The following is a 16605-nucleotide window of genomic DNA, read 5'->3' as shown; positions in this document are numbered from 1 at the left end:
CATCCTTTTCTTTTAGAACACTGAGGAGTATAGGCATAGGTGGCACATTTCTGAAACTGATCGAAGCTATTTATGACAAACCCACAGCTAATATTTTACTGAATGGAGTCAAACTGAAAGCTTTTCCTCTTAGAACTGGAACCAGACAAGGTTGTCCTCTGTCACCATTACTATTTAACATAGTGCTGGAAGTTCTAGCTAATACAATTAGACAAGACAAGAAAATAAAGAGCATCCAAATCGGAGCAGAGGAGGTAAAACTCTCGCTCTTTGCTGATGATATGATCTTATACCTAGAGAACCCTAAAGACTTAACCACAAGACTATTGGAAGTCATTAAAAAATACAGTAATGTTTGGTTTTGTCCTTTGATTTCTGAGTTCTTACTTTGCTGCTGATCCATTGTGGTGGTCACAATAACCAAAGCAAAGAGACAACCTACACAATGGGAAAGGATATTTGCATATTTTCAATCAGACAAAAGCTTGATAACCAGGATCTATAGAGAACTCAAATTAATCCACATGAAAAAAGCCAACAATCCCTTATATCAATGGGCAAGAGACATGAATAGAACTTTCTCTAAAGATGACAGACGAATGGCTAACAAACATATGAAAAAATGTTCATCATCTCTATATAGTAGAGAAATGCAAATCAAAACAACCCTGAGATATCATCTAACCCCAATGAGAATGACCCACATCACAAAATCTCAAAACTGCAGATGCTGGCGTGGATGTGGAGAGAAGGGAACACTTTGACACTGCTGGTGGGACTGCAAACTAGTACAACCTTTCTGGAAGGAAGTATGGAGAAACCTCAAAGCACTCAACCTAGACCTCCCATTCGATCCTGCAATCCCATTACTGGGCATCTACCCAGAAGGAAAAAAATCCTTTTATCATAAGGACACTTGTACTAGACTGTTTATGGAAGCTCAATTTACCATTGCCAAAATGCCCACCAACCCAGGAATGGATTAACAAGCTGTGGTATATGTATACCATGGAATACTATTCAGCTATTAAAAAAAATGGAGACTTTACATCCTTCGTATTAACCTGGATGGAAGTGGAAGACATTATTCTTAGTAAAGCATCACAAAAATGGAGAAGCATGAATCCTATGTACTCAATCTTGATATGAGGACAATTAATGACAATTAAGTTTATGGGGGGGAAGCAGAAAGAGGGATGGAGGGAGGAGGGTGGGGCCTTAGTGTGTGTCACACTTTATGGGGGCAAGACATGATTGCAAGAGGGACTTTACCTAACAATTGCAATCAGTGTAACTGGCTTATTGTACCCTCAATGAATCCCCAACAATAAAAAAAAAAAGAAAAAAAAAATACAGTAATGTTTCAGGATATAAAATCAATGTCCATAACTCAGTTGCTTTTGTATATGCTTTTGAACAGCCAAGATGAGATGTTCATTAAAGACACAACTCCCTTCACCATAGCCCCAAAGAAAATAAAATACTTAGGAATATAGAGGTGAAGGACCTCTATACGGAAAATTATGTAACCTTAAGAAAGGAAATAGAAGAGGACCTTAACAAATGGAAGAACATACCATGCTTATGGCTGGGAAGAAGCAACATTATTAAAATGTCTATACTTCCCAGAGCAATTTACCAATTCAATGCCATCCCTATTAAAATACCAACATCCTATTTTCAAGACTTGCAAAAAATGATTCTGCGTTTTATATGGAACCAGAAAAATCCCTGTATTGCTAAGGCAATTCTTAGCAATAAAAAGCAAAGCCGGGGGTATCACCAAACCGGATGTTAGGCTGTATTACAAGGCCATAGTGGTCAAGACAGCATAGTACTGGCACAAAAATAGAGACATAGACATTTGGAATGAAATAGAAAACCATGAAATGAAATCAACAACTTACAGCCACCTAATCTTGATAAACCAAACAAGAGCATCTACTGGGGGAAAGATTCCCTATTCAATAAATGGTGCTGGGAAAATTGGATATCCAAATGTAAAAGACTGAAACTGGACCTTTACCTTTCTCCACTCACAAAAATTGATTCAAGATGGATAAAGGACTTAAATTTAAGGCATGAAACATTTGCTCATTTTTTTATCAGAATATATGACTTTTTCTTCTTAAATTGTTGGAATTTTTTATAGATTATAGTAATTATTAGTACCTTGTTAGATTAGTAAATCTTTTCTCCCATTCTCTGAGTTGTCTCTTCCCTTTGTTGATTATTTCTTTTGCTGTGCAGAAGCTTTTTAACCCAATGTGATCTCATTTGTCCAATTTTGTTTTTATTGCATTCACTTTATAGGGATTATTTAAGAAGTCCTTGTTCAAAACAATGCCTTGAAGTGTTTTACCAATGTATTCTTTTAGTACTTTCATAGTGTTAGGTCTTAGATTTTAATCTTTAATCCATTTTGATTTGATTTTTGTATCTGGCAAGAGATAAGGGACTTCTTTCATTCTTTTGCTTATGGATATCCTGTTTTTCTAGCACCATTATTTGAAGAGTGGCCATCCTTTCATCACTGTATGATCTTGGCATATTTGTCAAAGATAAATTCACTCTTGACGTGTAGATTTATTTCTGTGTTCTCTGTTCTGTTCCATTGGTCTATGTGTCTGATTTTATGTCTGTATCATGTTGCATTGGCTATTATTGCTAGCAGTATAATTTGAAGTAAGGTACTGAGATTCCTCCAGTTTTGTTATTTTTGCTCAATATGACTTTGGCTATTCTGAGTCTTTTGTGGTTCCATATAAATTTTAGAATTTTTTTTTTCTATTTTGTGAAGAATGTCATTGGCAATTTGCTGGGATTACATGGATAATACATATTACTTGGGTATGATACTATGGACATTTTAACAATATATTTTTTTAATTTTATAAGCATGAAATATCTTTCCTTTTGGGTCTTAAACTTACTTCATGAATATTTTATACTTTTCATTACAGAGATCCTTCACATTAATGTAAGGATATTACATTTTATTTGCAGCTATTATGAATGAGATTATTTTCTTTGTTTCTGTTTCAGATTGTTTGCTGTTAGCATATGGATCTGCTACTGATTTTTTCGTATCTTGATTTTTTATCTTACAATTTAAAACATTTCAATTTTAAATATTTATGCACCCAACTTAAATGCTCCCAGATTTATGAAAGAGACCTTCATGGGTGTGAGCAATACGATATCCCATAACACAATAATAGTCAGGGACTTTAACACCCCTCTGAATAACTGGACAGATCCTCTAAACAGAAACTAAAGAAAGATACAAATGACTTACATGTGACCCTAAAGCAAATGGGATTAATATACATATACAGAAGACACCATCCCAAAACTAAGGAATATATGTTTTCCTTCACACCCCATGACATATACTCCAGAATAGACCCCATCCCAGGATACAAATTAAACCTCAGCAAAATTAAAAGAATAGAAATTATACCTTGTATCTTCTCAGACCACAAGGCAATAAAAGCGGAGCTCAAATCCAACAAAAATGTTCATTCCCACACAAAGACTTGGAAATTAAACAACCTTATGCTGAATGATAGTTGGATTGAGGAAGAGATAAAAAAGGAAATAATTGTTGGCTTTTTTTCATGTGGATTAATTTGAGTTCTCTATAGATCCTAGTTATCAAGCTTTTGTCTGATTGAAAATATGCAAATATCCTTTCCCATTGTGTAGGTTGTCTCTTTGCTTTGGTTATTGTTTCCTTAGCTGTACAGAAGCTTTTCAGTTTAATGAAGTCCCATTTGTTTATTTTTGTTGTTGTTGCAATTGCCATGGCAGTCTTCTTCATGAAGTCTTTCCCCAGGCCAATATCTTCCAGTGTTTTTCCTATGCTTTCTTGGAGGATTTTTATTGTTTCATGCCATATATCAATGGGCAAGAGACATGAATAGAACCTTCTCTAAAGATGACAGACGAATGGCTAACAAACACATGAAAAAATGTTCATCATCTCTATATAGTAGAGAAATGCAAATCAAAACAACCCTGAGATATCATCTAACCCCAGTGAGAATGGCCCACATCACAAAATCTCAAAACTGCAAATGCTGGCATGGATGTGGAGAGAAGGGAACACTTTTACACTGCTGGTGGGACTGCAAACAAGTACAACCTTTTTGGAAGGAAGTCTGGAGAAACCTCAAAGCACTCAACCTAGACCTCCCATTTGATCCTGCAGTCCCATTACTGGGCATCTACCCAGAAGGAAAAAAATCCTTTTATCATATGGACACTTGCACTAGACTGTTTATTGCAGCTCAATTTACAATCGCCAAAATGTGGAAACATCCTAAATGCCCACCAACCCAGGAATGGATTAACAAGCTGTGGTATATGTACACCATGGAATAGTATTCAGCCATTAAAAAAAATGGAGACTTGACATCCTTCGTATTAACCTGGATGGAAGTGGAAGACATTATTCTTAGTAAAGCATCACAAGAATGGAGAAGCATGAATCCTATGTACTCAATTTTGATATGAGGACAATTAATGACAATTAAGGTTATGGGGGGGGAAGCAGAAAGAGGGACGGAGGGAGGGGGGTGGGGCCTTGGTGTGTGTCACACTTTATGGGGGCAAGACATGATTGCAAGAGGGACTTTACCTAACAATTGCAATCAGAGTAACCTGGCTTATTGTACCCTCAATGAATCCCCAACAATAAAAAAAAATAAAAAATAAAAAAAGGAAATAATTAAATTCCTCAAACATAATAACAATGAAGACACAAGTTACCAAAAACTGTGAGATATAGCAAAAGCAGTCTTAAGAAGGAAATTTATCACATAAGATGCCTACATTTGAGAAACAGAATGACAGTACATCAACAAACAAATGAACCATCTTATGGAATTAGAAAAAAAAAAGAACAATCTAATCCCAAACCCAGCAAAAGAAAAGAAATAACCAAAATTAAATGAATGAAATTGAAAACAAAAGAATCATTCAGAAAATTAACAAAACAGAAAGTTGTTTTTTTGAAAAAATAAATAAAATTGATAAACCTTTAGCCAGATTAACTAGAAATAGAAAAGTAACATCTCTAATAACCTCAATCAGAAATGATATAGGGGAAATAACAACAGATGCCACAAAGGTACAAGAGATTACCTCTGAGTACTATAAGAACCTATATGCCCTGAAATTTGACAATGTGGAGGAAATAGATCAATACCTGGAGTCACAGACTCTTCCTAGACTTAATCAAGAAGATGTAGACCTCTTGAACAGATGGCTTACAAGAACTGACATCGAAGAAACAATAAAAAATCTCTCAACAAAAAAAATCCAGATGGCTTCACAACAGAATTCTATTAAACCTTCAAAGAAGAGCCTCTATCCAAACTGCAGAAATTATTCTAAAATATTGAGAAGGAAGGAATCTTACCCAACACATTATATGAAGCAAACATCACCCTGATACCAAAACCAGGAAAAGACCCAACTAAAAAGGAGAATTTCAGACCAATTTCACTGATGAATACAAATGCAAATTTTTTTTTTATAAAATCCTATCCAATAGATACAGCTACACATTAAAAAAATGATTTGACATGATCAAGTAGGTTTTATCCCGGGGATGCAAGGCTGATTTAACATATGCAGGTCCATAAATGTAATTCACCATATCAACAGAAGCAAAAATAAAGACCATATGATCCTCTGAATAGATGCAGAAAAAGCATTCAATAAAATTCACCATCCTTTTCTAATTAGAACACTTAATAATATAGGCATAGGTGGCACATTTCTTAATCTGATCAAAGCCATCTATGACAAACCCATAGCTAATATTATACTGAATGTAGTAAAACTGAAAGCTTTTCCACTTAGAACTGGAACCAGACAAAGTTGTCCTCCATCACCACTATTACTCAACATTGTTTGGAAGTTCTAGACAATACAATCAGGCAAGAGAAGGAAATAAAAGTTTCTCAGATTTTTGCAGGGGAGGTCAAACTCTTTCTCTTTGCCGACACTATGATCTTATACCTAAAGAAGCTCAAGAATACAACCACAAGACTCCTGGAGGTGATTAAAAAATACCTCAATGTCTCAGGTTATAAAATCAAAGTCCACAAATCAGAAGCCTTTGTATATGCCAATAACAGCAGAAGCTAATCAAGGACACAATTTCCTTCATAGTAGCTTAAAAAAAATTGAAATGTCTAGGAATATAAATACTAAGAGAGGTGAAGAACCTCTACAAAAAAAATTATGAAACTGTAAGGAAAAAAATAGCAGAAGATATTAACAAATGTAAGAAAATATCATGCTCATGGCTAGTAAGAATCAACATTGTCAAATGTCTATACTCCCCAAAGCAATCTACAGATTCAATGCAATCTCCATTAAAGTACCATCATCATACTTTCAAAATTTGGAGAAAGTAATTCTTCATTTTGTATGGAACCCAAGGAAACCCCATGTAGCCAAGGCAATTCTTAGCAATAAAAACAAAGCTGGGGGTATCACCCTGTCAGACTTTAGACTATACTACAAGGCCATAGTGATCAAAACAGCACCGTAATGCCACAAAAATAGAGACATTGACATTTGGAACCAAATAGAAAACCATGTGATGAAAGTAACATCTTAGAGCCACCTGATCTTTGATAAACCAAAACAGAACATACACTGGGAAAAAGAATCCCTATTCAATAAATGGTACTAAGAGAATTAGATAAGCAGATGTAAAATGTCAAAACTGGACCTGCACCTCTCACCACTTACAAAAATTGATTAAAGACGGATAAAAGATTTAAATCTAAAGCATGAAACAATAAAAATCCTTGAAGAAAATGTGGGGAAAATACTTTAAAATATTGGCCTGGGGAAAGATTTTATGAAAAAGACTTCCATGGCAATTGCATCAACAACAAAAATAAACAAATGAGAGTTAATTAAGCTCAAAGGCTTCTGTACAACTAAAGAAACAACAACCAAAGCAAACAGACAACCTTCAGAGTGGGAAAAGATATTTGCATATGATGAATTGGACAAAAGCTTAATAACTAGGATCTGTAGAGAACTCAAATTAATCAACAGAAAAAGACCCAACAATCTCATAAATCACTGGCCAAGAGAGATGAATAGAACCTTTGCTAAAGGAGACAGCCAAATGGCTAATAAACACATGAAAAAATGCTCATCATCTCTAATCACCAGAGAAATGCAAATCAAAACTACCCTGAGATATTACTTAACCCCAGTGAGAACGGCCCACATCACAAAGTCTTGAAGCTGCAGATGCTGGCGTGGATGTGCACTTTTACACTGCCTGTGGGACTGCAAAATCATACAACCTTTTTGAAAGGAAGTATGGAGAATCCTCAAAGAACTCAAATTAGACCTCTCATTTGATCCTGCAATCCCATTACTAGGTATCTACCCAGAAGAAAATAATCCTTTTATTATAAGACATTTGCACAAGGCTGTTTGGCATAGCTCAATTTACAATCGTGAAAATGTGGAAACAGGCTAAGATGCCCACCAACCCAAGAACGGATTAACAATCTGTGGTATATGTTACCATGGAATACTATTCGGCTATTAAAAAAAGTGGACACTTTACATCTTTTATATTAACTGGATAGAGGTGGAATACATTCTTTCCAGTAAAGCATCACAAGAACAGAGAAACAAGAATCCAATATCCTCAATTCTAATACGAAGGTAGTAGTGAGCTAATACAAGGTGGGGGGTGGGGGCGGTAGGGGAATAAGCAAGTGGGGAGAGAACAAGAGGGACGGGTATGGGGGGTCATAGTGTACGGCACACCTCTTGGGGGTAGGACACAATTATAAAAGGGATTTTATCTAACAAATGCAATCAGTGTAACCTAATTCTGTGTACCCTCGATGAATCCCAAACAATAAAAAACAAAACAAAACATATTTTATCAGGAAAACACAACCAAATAAAGAAAATAAATTGTGGTACATAAACACAACGGAATATTACATAGCCATAAGAAGAATGAAATCCTATCTTAGTAATGACATGGATGGAACTGGAAAAGACTATGTTAAAGGAAACAATCCAAGAACAGAAAAACAAATCTCACATGCTCTTACTAATTTGTTGGAGGTAGAATTAAAACAATTGTCCTATGGAACCAGTGTAGTAGAATCGTAGTAGGAAGACTGTTACCAGAGCCTGGGGTTGATACTGGGGAAGTGGGAATAAAGTGAGGATGGCTAATGGGTACAAAAATATAATTAGGTTGAATAAATAATATATTTTCTATTTTTTTATTAAGTCAAATACACATACAGCATGAATACATTCATGCATATGTGGGGTACAATGTGCTGATTGAATAAATAATATTTGACAGCACAACAAAGTAAGCATAGTCAACAATATATTTTAATAACATATACTTTAAAATAACTAAAGTAGTGAAATTGGGGATGTTTTCAACACAAAGAAATGATAAAAACTTGAGGTGATAGATACCCTAATTACCCTTATTTGATTAATACATATTATATGCCTGTAACAAAGCATTCTATGTACCCTATAAATATATATATGTGTGTGTGTATGTATAAAAACTAGTATTTGCCCATAATAATTAAACATAAAAAAATTAAGAAACAAAGAATGGAATAAATACACACAAATAAATGACTGGATGATCTCACTTGTATGTGGAATCTAAAGTAGCTGAGCTCATAGTAGCAGAGTAGACTGGTGGTACTGGCTGGCAGGGTGGGACGCAGGAAGGAAGCAGAGATATTGGTCAAAGGGTACAAAGTTTTAATTAGACAAGAGGACTAAAATTAGTAGTAAATTGCAAAGCATGGTGACTGTTGTTAATAATATATTATATTATATATTTCACAATTGTTTAATGAATCAATTTTAAACCTCACCAGAAAGAAATGGTAAGTATATGACCTGAGTGGCATGGCACTATCTTCATTTAATCATTCTAGAGTATACATGGATTTATCATATTGTACCACATAAATACATGCAATTATTACTTACAATTTAAATTGAATTTTTTTTTTTTTTTTTGTGATTTTTTTGGCCGGGGCTGGGTTTGAACCCGCCACCTCCCGCATATGGGACCGGCACCCTACTCCTTGAGCCACAGGCACCGCCCTAAATTGAATTTTTTAAAATCTTAAATAAAAGACATAGCAAAATAAAATTTCCTTTGTTCTTTCCTTTGTTCATTTCTTTTTATGGCCTGTTACATTTATAGCAAAATAAATACATGTCTAATAAATATAACCTCATATGACATAGAAATTAAATTCTGAGTTTAATTAAAAAGAAACAGAAAAGATTTTTTTTTTTTTTTGAGACATAGTCTCACTCTGTTCCCCTAGGCTAGAATGCCATGGTGTCAGCCCAGCTTATAGTAACCTCAGACACCTGGGGTTAAGTGATCTTCCTGTCTCAGCCTCCCAAGTAGCTGGGACTACAAATGCATGCCACAGTGCTTGGCTAATTTTTCTGTTTTTAGTACAGATGGGGTCTCACTGTCACTCAGGCTGGTCTAGAACTCCTGAGCTCAAGAGATCCTCCATCCTCAACCTTCTAGAGTGCTAAGATTATAGTTGTGAGCCACTGCAACTGGCCCTCAGAAAAGAATTCGTTGATACGGGTATAACTCAATGTATCAACAATGAAATTTCATTTTAATTACTAAGTTTCAACTAACTCTCAAGATTATATAAATTATGGAAGTGTTATAAGGCATTGATTGTTGAATTTTCACTGGCACATATCTATATCACATAGGATTTTGAGAGTTGAGTGTCACTCATGTCAGCAATCTAAACTTTATGCAAAAACTGTTGGCCAGTAGTTTGTCTCTAATGAGACCTTCTTTATCTTAAGATTTTGGTTGACAGAAAAGAAGCCAAACTCTGTAAAATAATTTTAAAAGGTTTATTCGAAGCCTTATTTGAGAACCATGATCTGGAGTCATATTCAAGAAGCCTGCAGCAAGTGGATTCTTGTGGTGGTGGGGTTACAGTTTGGTTTTATACATTTTAGGGAGACAGGAATTACAGGTAAAGTTATAAATCAATATGTGGAAGGCATACATTGGTTTGGCCCCAAAAGGAGGAACGTATCAAAGCAGGGACCTCACAGGTTACAGGTGGGTTTAAAGATTCTTTGGCTGAAAATTGGGTAAAAGAATTAGGCTTGGTATAATATAATAGGAGTCAGAGAAAAAGAGTGCTGAGTTAAGGTAATCAGAGACAAACTACAAGACATATGCCCAGACTGAAGTGGTTTGTTGTGTATGCTGAGGACCTGTAGGTATATTTTGTATAGTCTTATGTCTGTTAATAAGTCAAAAAGGACATCTCTGATGTGTGGCGTGAGGAGGGTGTAATGAAGCATGTCTGACCTACTTTCTCATGGCTAGCAACTCATTTAACTCATTATCCCCTTAGCCCAGAGGGGGTCCACATAGCCAATGGTGGGAGTCTTAAGATTTTATTTTAGCTCACAATATCATAATGTGACTGGAGAATGAGCAAAGCTGATCTTTAACTATATTATTTGATTTAGAAAATAAAAGGCACAGAGGTGTAGTCAAAATCTGTTGCTCATCTTATTTTTAATCTACTGGTTGAACAAAGGAGTTCAAGAAAACAAAAGACAATCTGACCTCTACCATAAATACCTTAAATTGGTGGATAAGTAAAAAACCTACATCTGAGAAGGCCATTGTATCTAAATATAGAAGAAATAGGCCATAAAAATTAGTTTCTTTCTATAAAAAGAGAATTGTGATACCATGTCTAGAATTCTGCCTAATTTCTCATCATCGTTATAAGTAAGTATAATATAACTGTAAAGAGAAACAAAAATCATAAAGAGGATGAGAAAATGTCTTTAAGATAAATAAAAAAATAACAGATTCTAGAGCAGTGGTTCTCAACCTTCCTAATGTTGCAGCCCTTTCATACAGTTCCTGTGGGTCATGACCCACAGGTTGAGAACTGCTGTTCTAGAGTAAAAGAAGAGGCTAGCTCTGTTGTGGAAGGCACAGGAATTAGGAGAGGCACGTGACCCCAAAACCAAAATATCAAGAAAACAAACAAATCAACATGTTGACAATCACTTTTTACATTCACTTTCATTGTTCATTTGACTTTCTTTTACCTGTAGATGATTGCTGAGAAACCAACAGTTAAAACGTCTGCATTATTCTGGGAAGAGAAAAAATATAGTACACTAAGCCCAGAGATAAAAGAGGCTGATAGTAGATGCAATAATGAGTTTTGTATAGATAAAGGGAAAAAATATGAACGATGGGAAGATAGTTTGTATTTCCACAGAAACTAGGGGAAGAGGGAAGGTCAAATGTTAAGAAGGGTGCCTCATGGTCTTAGAGACACAGAATGATTTTTCTCAGTGGAATAATATTTCATCATTATAGAAACTGTGCTAGGTAAGTTTACCTTACAATGGTTTAGGTTTTATAGTTCCCTGAATGAGGGATAACCCTTTGCTGACCTTTTCCAGACCATGATTAAAATTCAGTTTACTGGCTTTCTTATTATCTTGCAAGGTATGGGAAAAATAATGATTCTACCCTAATCTGACTTGGTGCTTTTAGCCTGGGAATTTCTGTTTTACAGTCATCTTCCCACAGTATTTTATTTTATGATGCAAAGAAGTCAAAGGAGAAGATAATCTTGATAGTCTCCTATGCAGCAGAGCTGCTCACTTCATTTAAATGGAAATGTGCGTTTTCATGGAAATTCAGACCTGTAGTGATGAACAAAGATAAGCTGCCACTATTAAACAGAACAGTGATATACCAAAAAAAGTACCCTAGAAAATTCATAGAAAAAGCAGAATTTACAGGGAAAGATGGGGAATGTTAAGAATTTATACACAGAAAAATTAAAATTTTAAGGTTCTGTCATATAGTATTTGGATAGTTATAAAATTGAAAATCTCAAAAAGGTTGTAGAAGGAGATTGAATCTGATGAGCATCGTGACTTAATATGAAAAAAGTACGCAACACATTACCTTTTATAAGTAAATATTAAACATCTAATAAGCATTCTTTGGTGAATAATTGAAGAAATATTTTGGCTCAGGTATAATATCACGCTCTTTGATTTCCAAAAATATTAATGTGGCTTTTTTACATTTTTTTATAACTCATTTAAGAAATTATTAAAAGATTGTAAATTGTGATCTCCCAACTAGAAACCTGGAAAGTGTTTGTAACTGTTTCCTTGCATGTATGGGGTCTTACAGATTTTTCCAATGAGTTATGAATTTATGTATTTTTTTCCATTCGTACTATCAATCCCGCCTGAATATTCTTTACTTTATAATTGTTATGACCTGATTTCTGACCTCTCTCAGCTCCTTCACCGTCCTTTATTTCTGTTCAGCAGCTACCCTGTCATGGAAGTCCTTGAACTGACATTTCCCGCAGGACGGCCTGATGCACACAGGTGATGAGGAAATGGAGTGAGAAGGAACCATCAGTACATGGAACAAAAAAGGAAGGCTACGAGACAACCTCAAGGAAGTATTTACGGTTAAAGGTTGAGCCTGTAAATAGTTGTGCAAGTATGTCACAAAGTTATTCTACAAATGACTTTTCTTCTGTTTTAGTCAAGAACATTTTTCCATACTGCTCTTGTGGAAAACATCTATACATTTGCCAGTTTGTTCCACACACAAGTAGAGCTTTAGAAGCATGATTTAAATGTGCCTCCCAACGTTCATAGTTTGGAAATAAATGTTTAATACAACAGTGTTGAGAGGTGAGACCTTCAGGAGTGATTAGGGAGCTGCTCTTGATAGAGGGTTTCCCCTCCTCTGAGCTGGACAGGGACCCCCATTTTCTAGGCCTGGGAAAATAGGCCTTTCTACACCAATTTCTCTAGACTCAAGATCAGAGAAAAACAGCCTGATTGGTGTCTCTGGGCAGTGGCCTTTCCTGGAATGAAAATCTCCTGTGGTCTCTCTTGGGACAGGGCCAAGTCTGCTGTCTGCTGCCCTTGGCCAAGTGTGATATATATTCCCAAGAGCTCCTGCTCCCAGGCACTATATGAACTCCTCGGCAAAAGGCCCATAGGGGCTTCCCACTTGAGCTCCCCCTCCCTTGTGGCTGCCTGAGGTTCTGGGCCCTTTTCTCTTTTCTATTTCTCTCTCCGTCTATAAACTTTGTCCTGTTGCTGATCCATGTGGTCTGTGGTTTCATTGAACACCAAGATCAAAAGGACCCAGCAGGAGAAAGTTGGGCAACACTCTCATGAATGAATCAATGTAGTGAGTTTTTTATAAAAAGGAGAGTTTGGCCCCCTTGCTTTCACGTGATGCCTTCCACTATGGAATGGATGGTAATAAGAAGGCCATCCTTTATAGGCCTCGCCACATGCCGTTGATCTTGGAGTTCCAGCCTCCAGAACCTTGAGCCAGATAAATTTCCATTTACATTAAGTTACCCACTACATGGCATTCTATTATAGTGTCATAAAACGAGTAAGACAATGACCTAAAGGAGTCACCAACAGAGCAATACTGGCTTGGGCACAAACGGAAAAGTTAGATAACAACATCTTTGTTACATGGAGCACTTTTATTTTCATGATTTTTCTGCATCTGGATAGTAAAAAGACTCTTAGCATTTTGTTTGAAAATTGAGATAGTCAAACACAAAAAAGATTAAAAAATAGACACCAGAAAGACTGACTATATAGTTCACATAGTCTATCGTTGCCAAATGAGAGAAATTCCATTATGACTGATGAGAGTTCAGAAAGAGTAGGTAGAAAATGATATTGGGCGGTGCCTGTGGCTCAGTGAGTAGGGTGCCGGTCCCATATGCCAGAGGTGGCGGGTTCAAACCCAGCCCCGGCCAAAAACCACAAAAAAAAAAAAAAAGAAAATGATATTAAAATAGTCTCCTTAGTAGTTATTGTTTGCTTTTGAGGTATCCATTATACTTCTTTTTAGGTAAAAAAAAAAAAAAAAATTGTATTTTGATGAAAAAAATCTAAAACTTTTAAAAAGTTTATTGTAAAGTTTATGCTTCAGATACTTGCTTTGCTTTCTCAACGTTATGATTTCAGACACTGATATTTAATTTATGCACAAAGTGCTACAACAGAAAATATTTCTACCGCATCTATGTGCATGTGGAACAACACAGTATACAAAGACATAGCACTTTTTCTCAGGGCCAAAAAAGACAAAGCTGAATAGAGAGTGCTGTAGAGATTATTCAACCTCCTTTCTTCCCTATTCCTCTGCTGCCTAAAGAAAACAAACTCTAAAACTAAATGAATTGAATGCAGCTCTTCTTTCCAATTATACGTGTTGATATGCTCTTTGTTCAACAGTAGGAGATAGAGAATCTGGTTCCATTCCAGGTCCTTAATCTTTCTGAAAAGACAACAGCCTCTCTGGCTGACAGTGCAAGGATTAAGTCTGTGAGAACCTTGGGCCAGCTTTCAGAGGGAGACCTGGGCATGCAGGAGGCGAGATGATCCCTTATGCATAGGGAATGGAGTGAGATCCAGAAGAACTCTCTACCAATATCCTTGGAATTCTTGAAGTAGTCCTAGTTCTCATACCTGAGAAACAATATCCAACTCACAAACCTGTGACTTGTGGGGTCACATAGAACTTTGAGTTTAGAGGCAACTTGCATTTGTTTAATTCTCTGTTGTCCCTATATTATTAATATATATATTTTTTACAAGGGACTCTACATTTTCAACTTATACTGGACCTTGTAAAAATTAGATAGCTCATTCTTCTAGGGGAAAAGTGCTTTGAAGTGAAAAAGGATAATCAGCTGCTTTTTTTTTTTTTGGTCTTTGTGAAAATGTGACACCTGGCTGGAATGGCCAAGCTTGGGTCCATTGTGCTTTCTCCAAAGAATTATGCAGTTAATCACTATCTAGAGACCTGTATTCCACTTCAAGCTCCACTCTCCCTTCTCTACTTTAGGAAAACACCCTCCTCCAAGACTTTTGAGATGCATACACAGCTGCCCTGTCAGCAATTATAATTTCAAACTCTTTTGCATTTAAGTGTGTCCATGTGATTTTATTCGAACCATTGAGATGTAAATAGACATGCTGGGAATTTCTAGGTTTTTGCCTTGAAGATGCCAAAGCCAAAGAGACAGAACTCTTTCTTTGTTCTTCTTACAGGCAGGGGAAACAGATGTGCTTTATTTGTCTGTTTGATCATCTAGAGAGGAAGACGTTGTGCTAGACAGGAAGCAGAGCAAAGTGCAGAAGGAACTCAGGCCTTTGCAAGACCTCCTGAAGGAGAGGTCCCCTGCCACCTTGCATTCTGGAGCGTTTTTGTTACATCACCTGAGCTTCTGCCCTAACAAACATTCAGCATAAATCCTTGTGGGCTGATTTGCAATCAGAATTTTTTGGGTGGCACCTGTGGCTCAAAGGGATAGAGCCCAAGTCCCATATGCTAGAGGTGGTGGGTTCAAACCCAACCCTGGCCAAAAACTACAAAAAAAAAAAAAAAAAAAGAATTTTTCAAATAATAGTATTCTAAGCTCTGAAAAATTTTACGTAGGGACAATTATTAATTTGTATTAAAATGCATAAAACTAAGTTGAACCAAATTTTATTTTTGATGATTCTCAGAATTTTTCTGGGTCTTACAGAGCCTCACGGTCATTATTATGAATACTAATTATAGTATATATCAATATATGTTGGGGCTTGAGTAAATCTATAATAAACTTGTGACAAACTCCTGAAATCACATTTTCAAAACAAATTCCTGAAGCTCTCTAGTTTCACTGTAATTTACATCCATTATGAAAAAGGACAAAATAATGTTTAAGACAGTTTTTTGTGAGTTTTCTCATTACGGGAAAACAATATGCACACTTACATATGTCATAAAAAATGACTTAACAAATATAACTTTACTTTTCACATCTTAAAACTTTTTAATGACTGAAACTGTTAAGACTTAAAATAATGCGTTGATAAACCATTTTGCAAAGACACTAAGGAATCATATGTTCAAAAGCATAGATTTTACATTTACCTGCCCCAATGACTCTCTCAATGCGAATTCTTGAGGGATCAATCTCCTTGGCAAATTCATGGACTGCTAGGGATGGGTCTTCATATGTATCTGGATCAATGTAAGTTTTAATTCCTGGGAAGCGTACTGCAAAAAAAAAGTAAATAAATAATTGATTGAGTTTAAGAGTATGTTAGTAGTCATACATCTTGTGAATATTTAAAATGGAAAGCGATATACAGAAGTAGTCCGTCTTGTTAATTATTTTAATTTTCATTTTTCTTCCTGCCCTACCCTGTGCCTTTATTAAAGCTTTGACTACCTGTGATCAAAAATTTATTCTCATGTAGGCAGGCTCTGTGGCTCATGCCTCTAATCCAAGCACATTAAGAGGCTGAAGCAGGAGCATAACCTGAGGCTAGGAGTTTGAGACCAGCCTGGGCAACATAGTGAGACTCATAGCAGGCACCTATAGTCCCAGCTACTCAGGAGGCTGAGGCAAGAGAATCACCTCAGCCTAGGAGTTCGAGGTTGCTGTGAGCTGTTAT

General features: G+C 36.0%; 1 protein-coding gene across 4 annotated transcripts in view; it reads right to left on the bottom strand.

Moving 5' to 3' along the window:
• Nucleotides 1–16605, bottom strand: part of EPHA6 (EPH receptor A6) — a 921042-nt gene that overhangs the window by 264100 nt on the left and 640337 nt on the right. For 3 of the 4 annotated variants that reach the window (XM_053565807.1, XM_053565808.1, XM_053565809.1), the window contains one exon: nucleotides 16079–16204. In XM_053565807.1, the coding sequence (XP_053421782.1) occupies nucleotides 16079–16204 (126 nt within the window). Of the gene's footprint in view, nucleotides 1–11192; nucleotides 11226–16078; nucleotides 16205–16605 lie in introns of those variants that run through there. The other variant, XM_053565810.1, reaches the window with a different exon arrangement.

The sequence above is a fragment of the Nycticebus coucang genome, chromosome 16 (genome assembly GCF_027406575.1).
Source record: "Nycticebus coucang isolate mNycCou1 chromosome 16, mNycCou1.pri, whole genome shotgun sequence".
NCBI lineage: Eukaryota > Metazoa > Chordata > Mammalia > Primates > Lorisidae > Nycticebus > Nycticebus coucang.
This window is presented reverse-complemented; position numbering and strand designations above follow the sequence as displayed.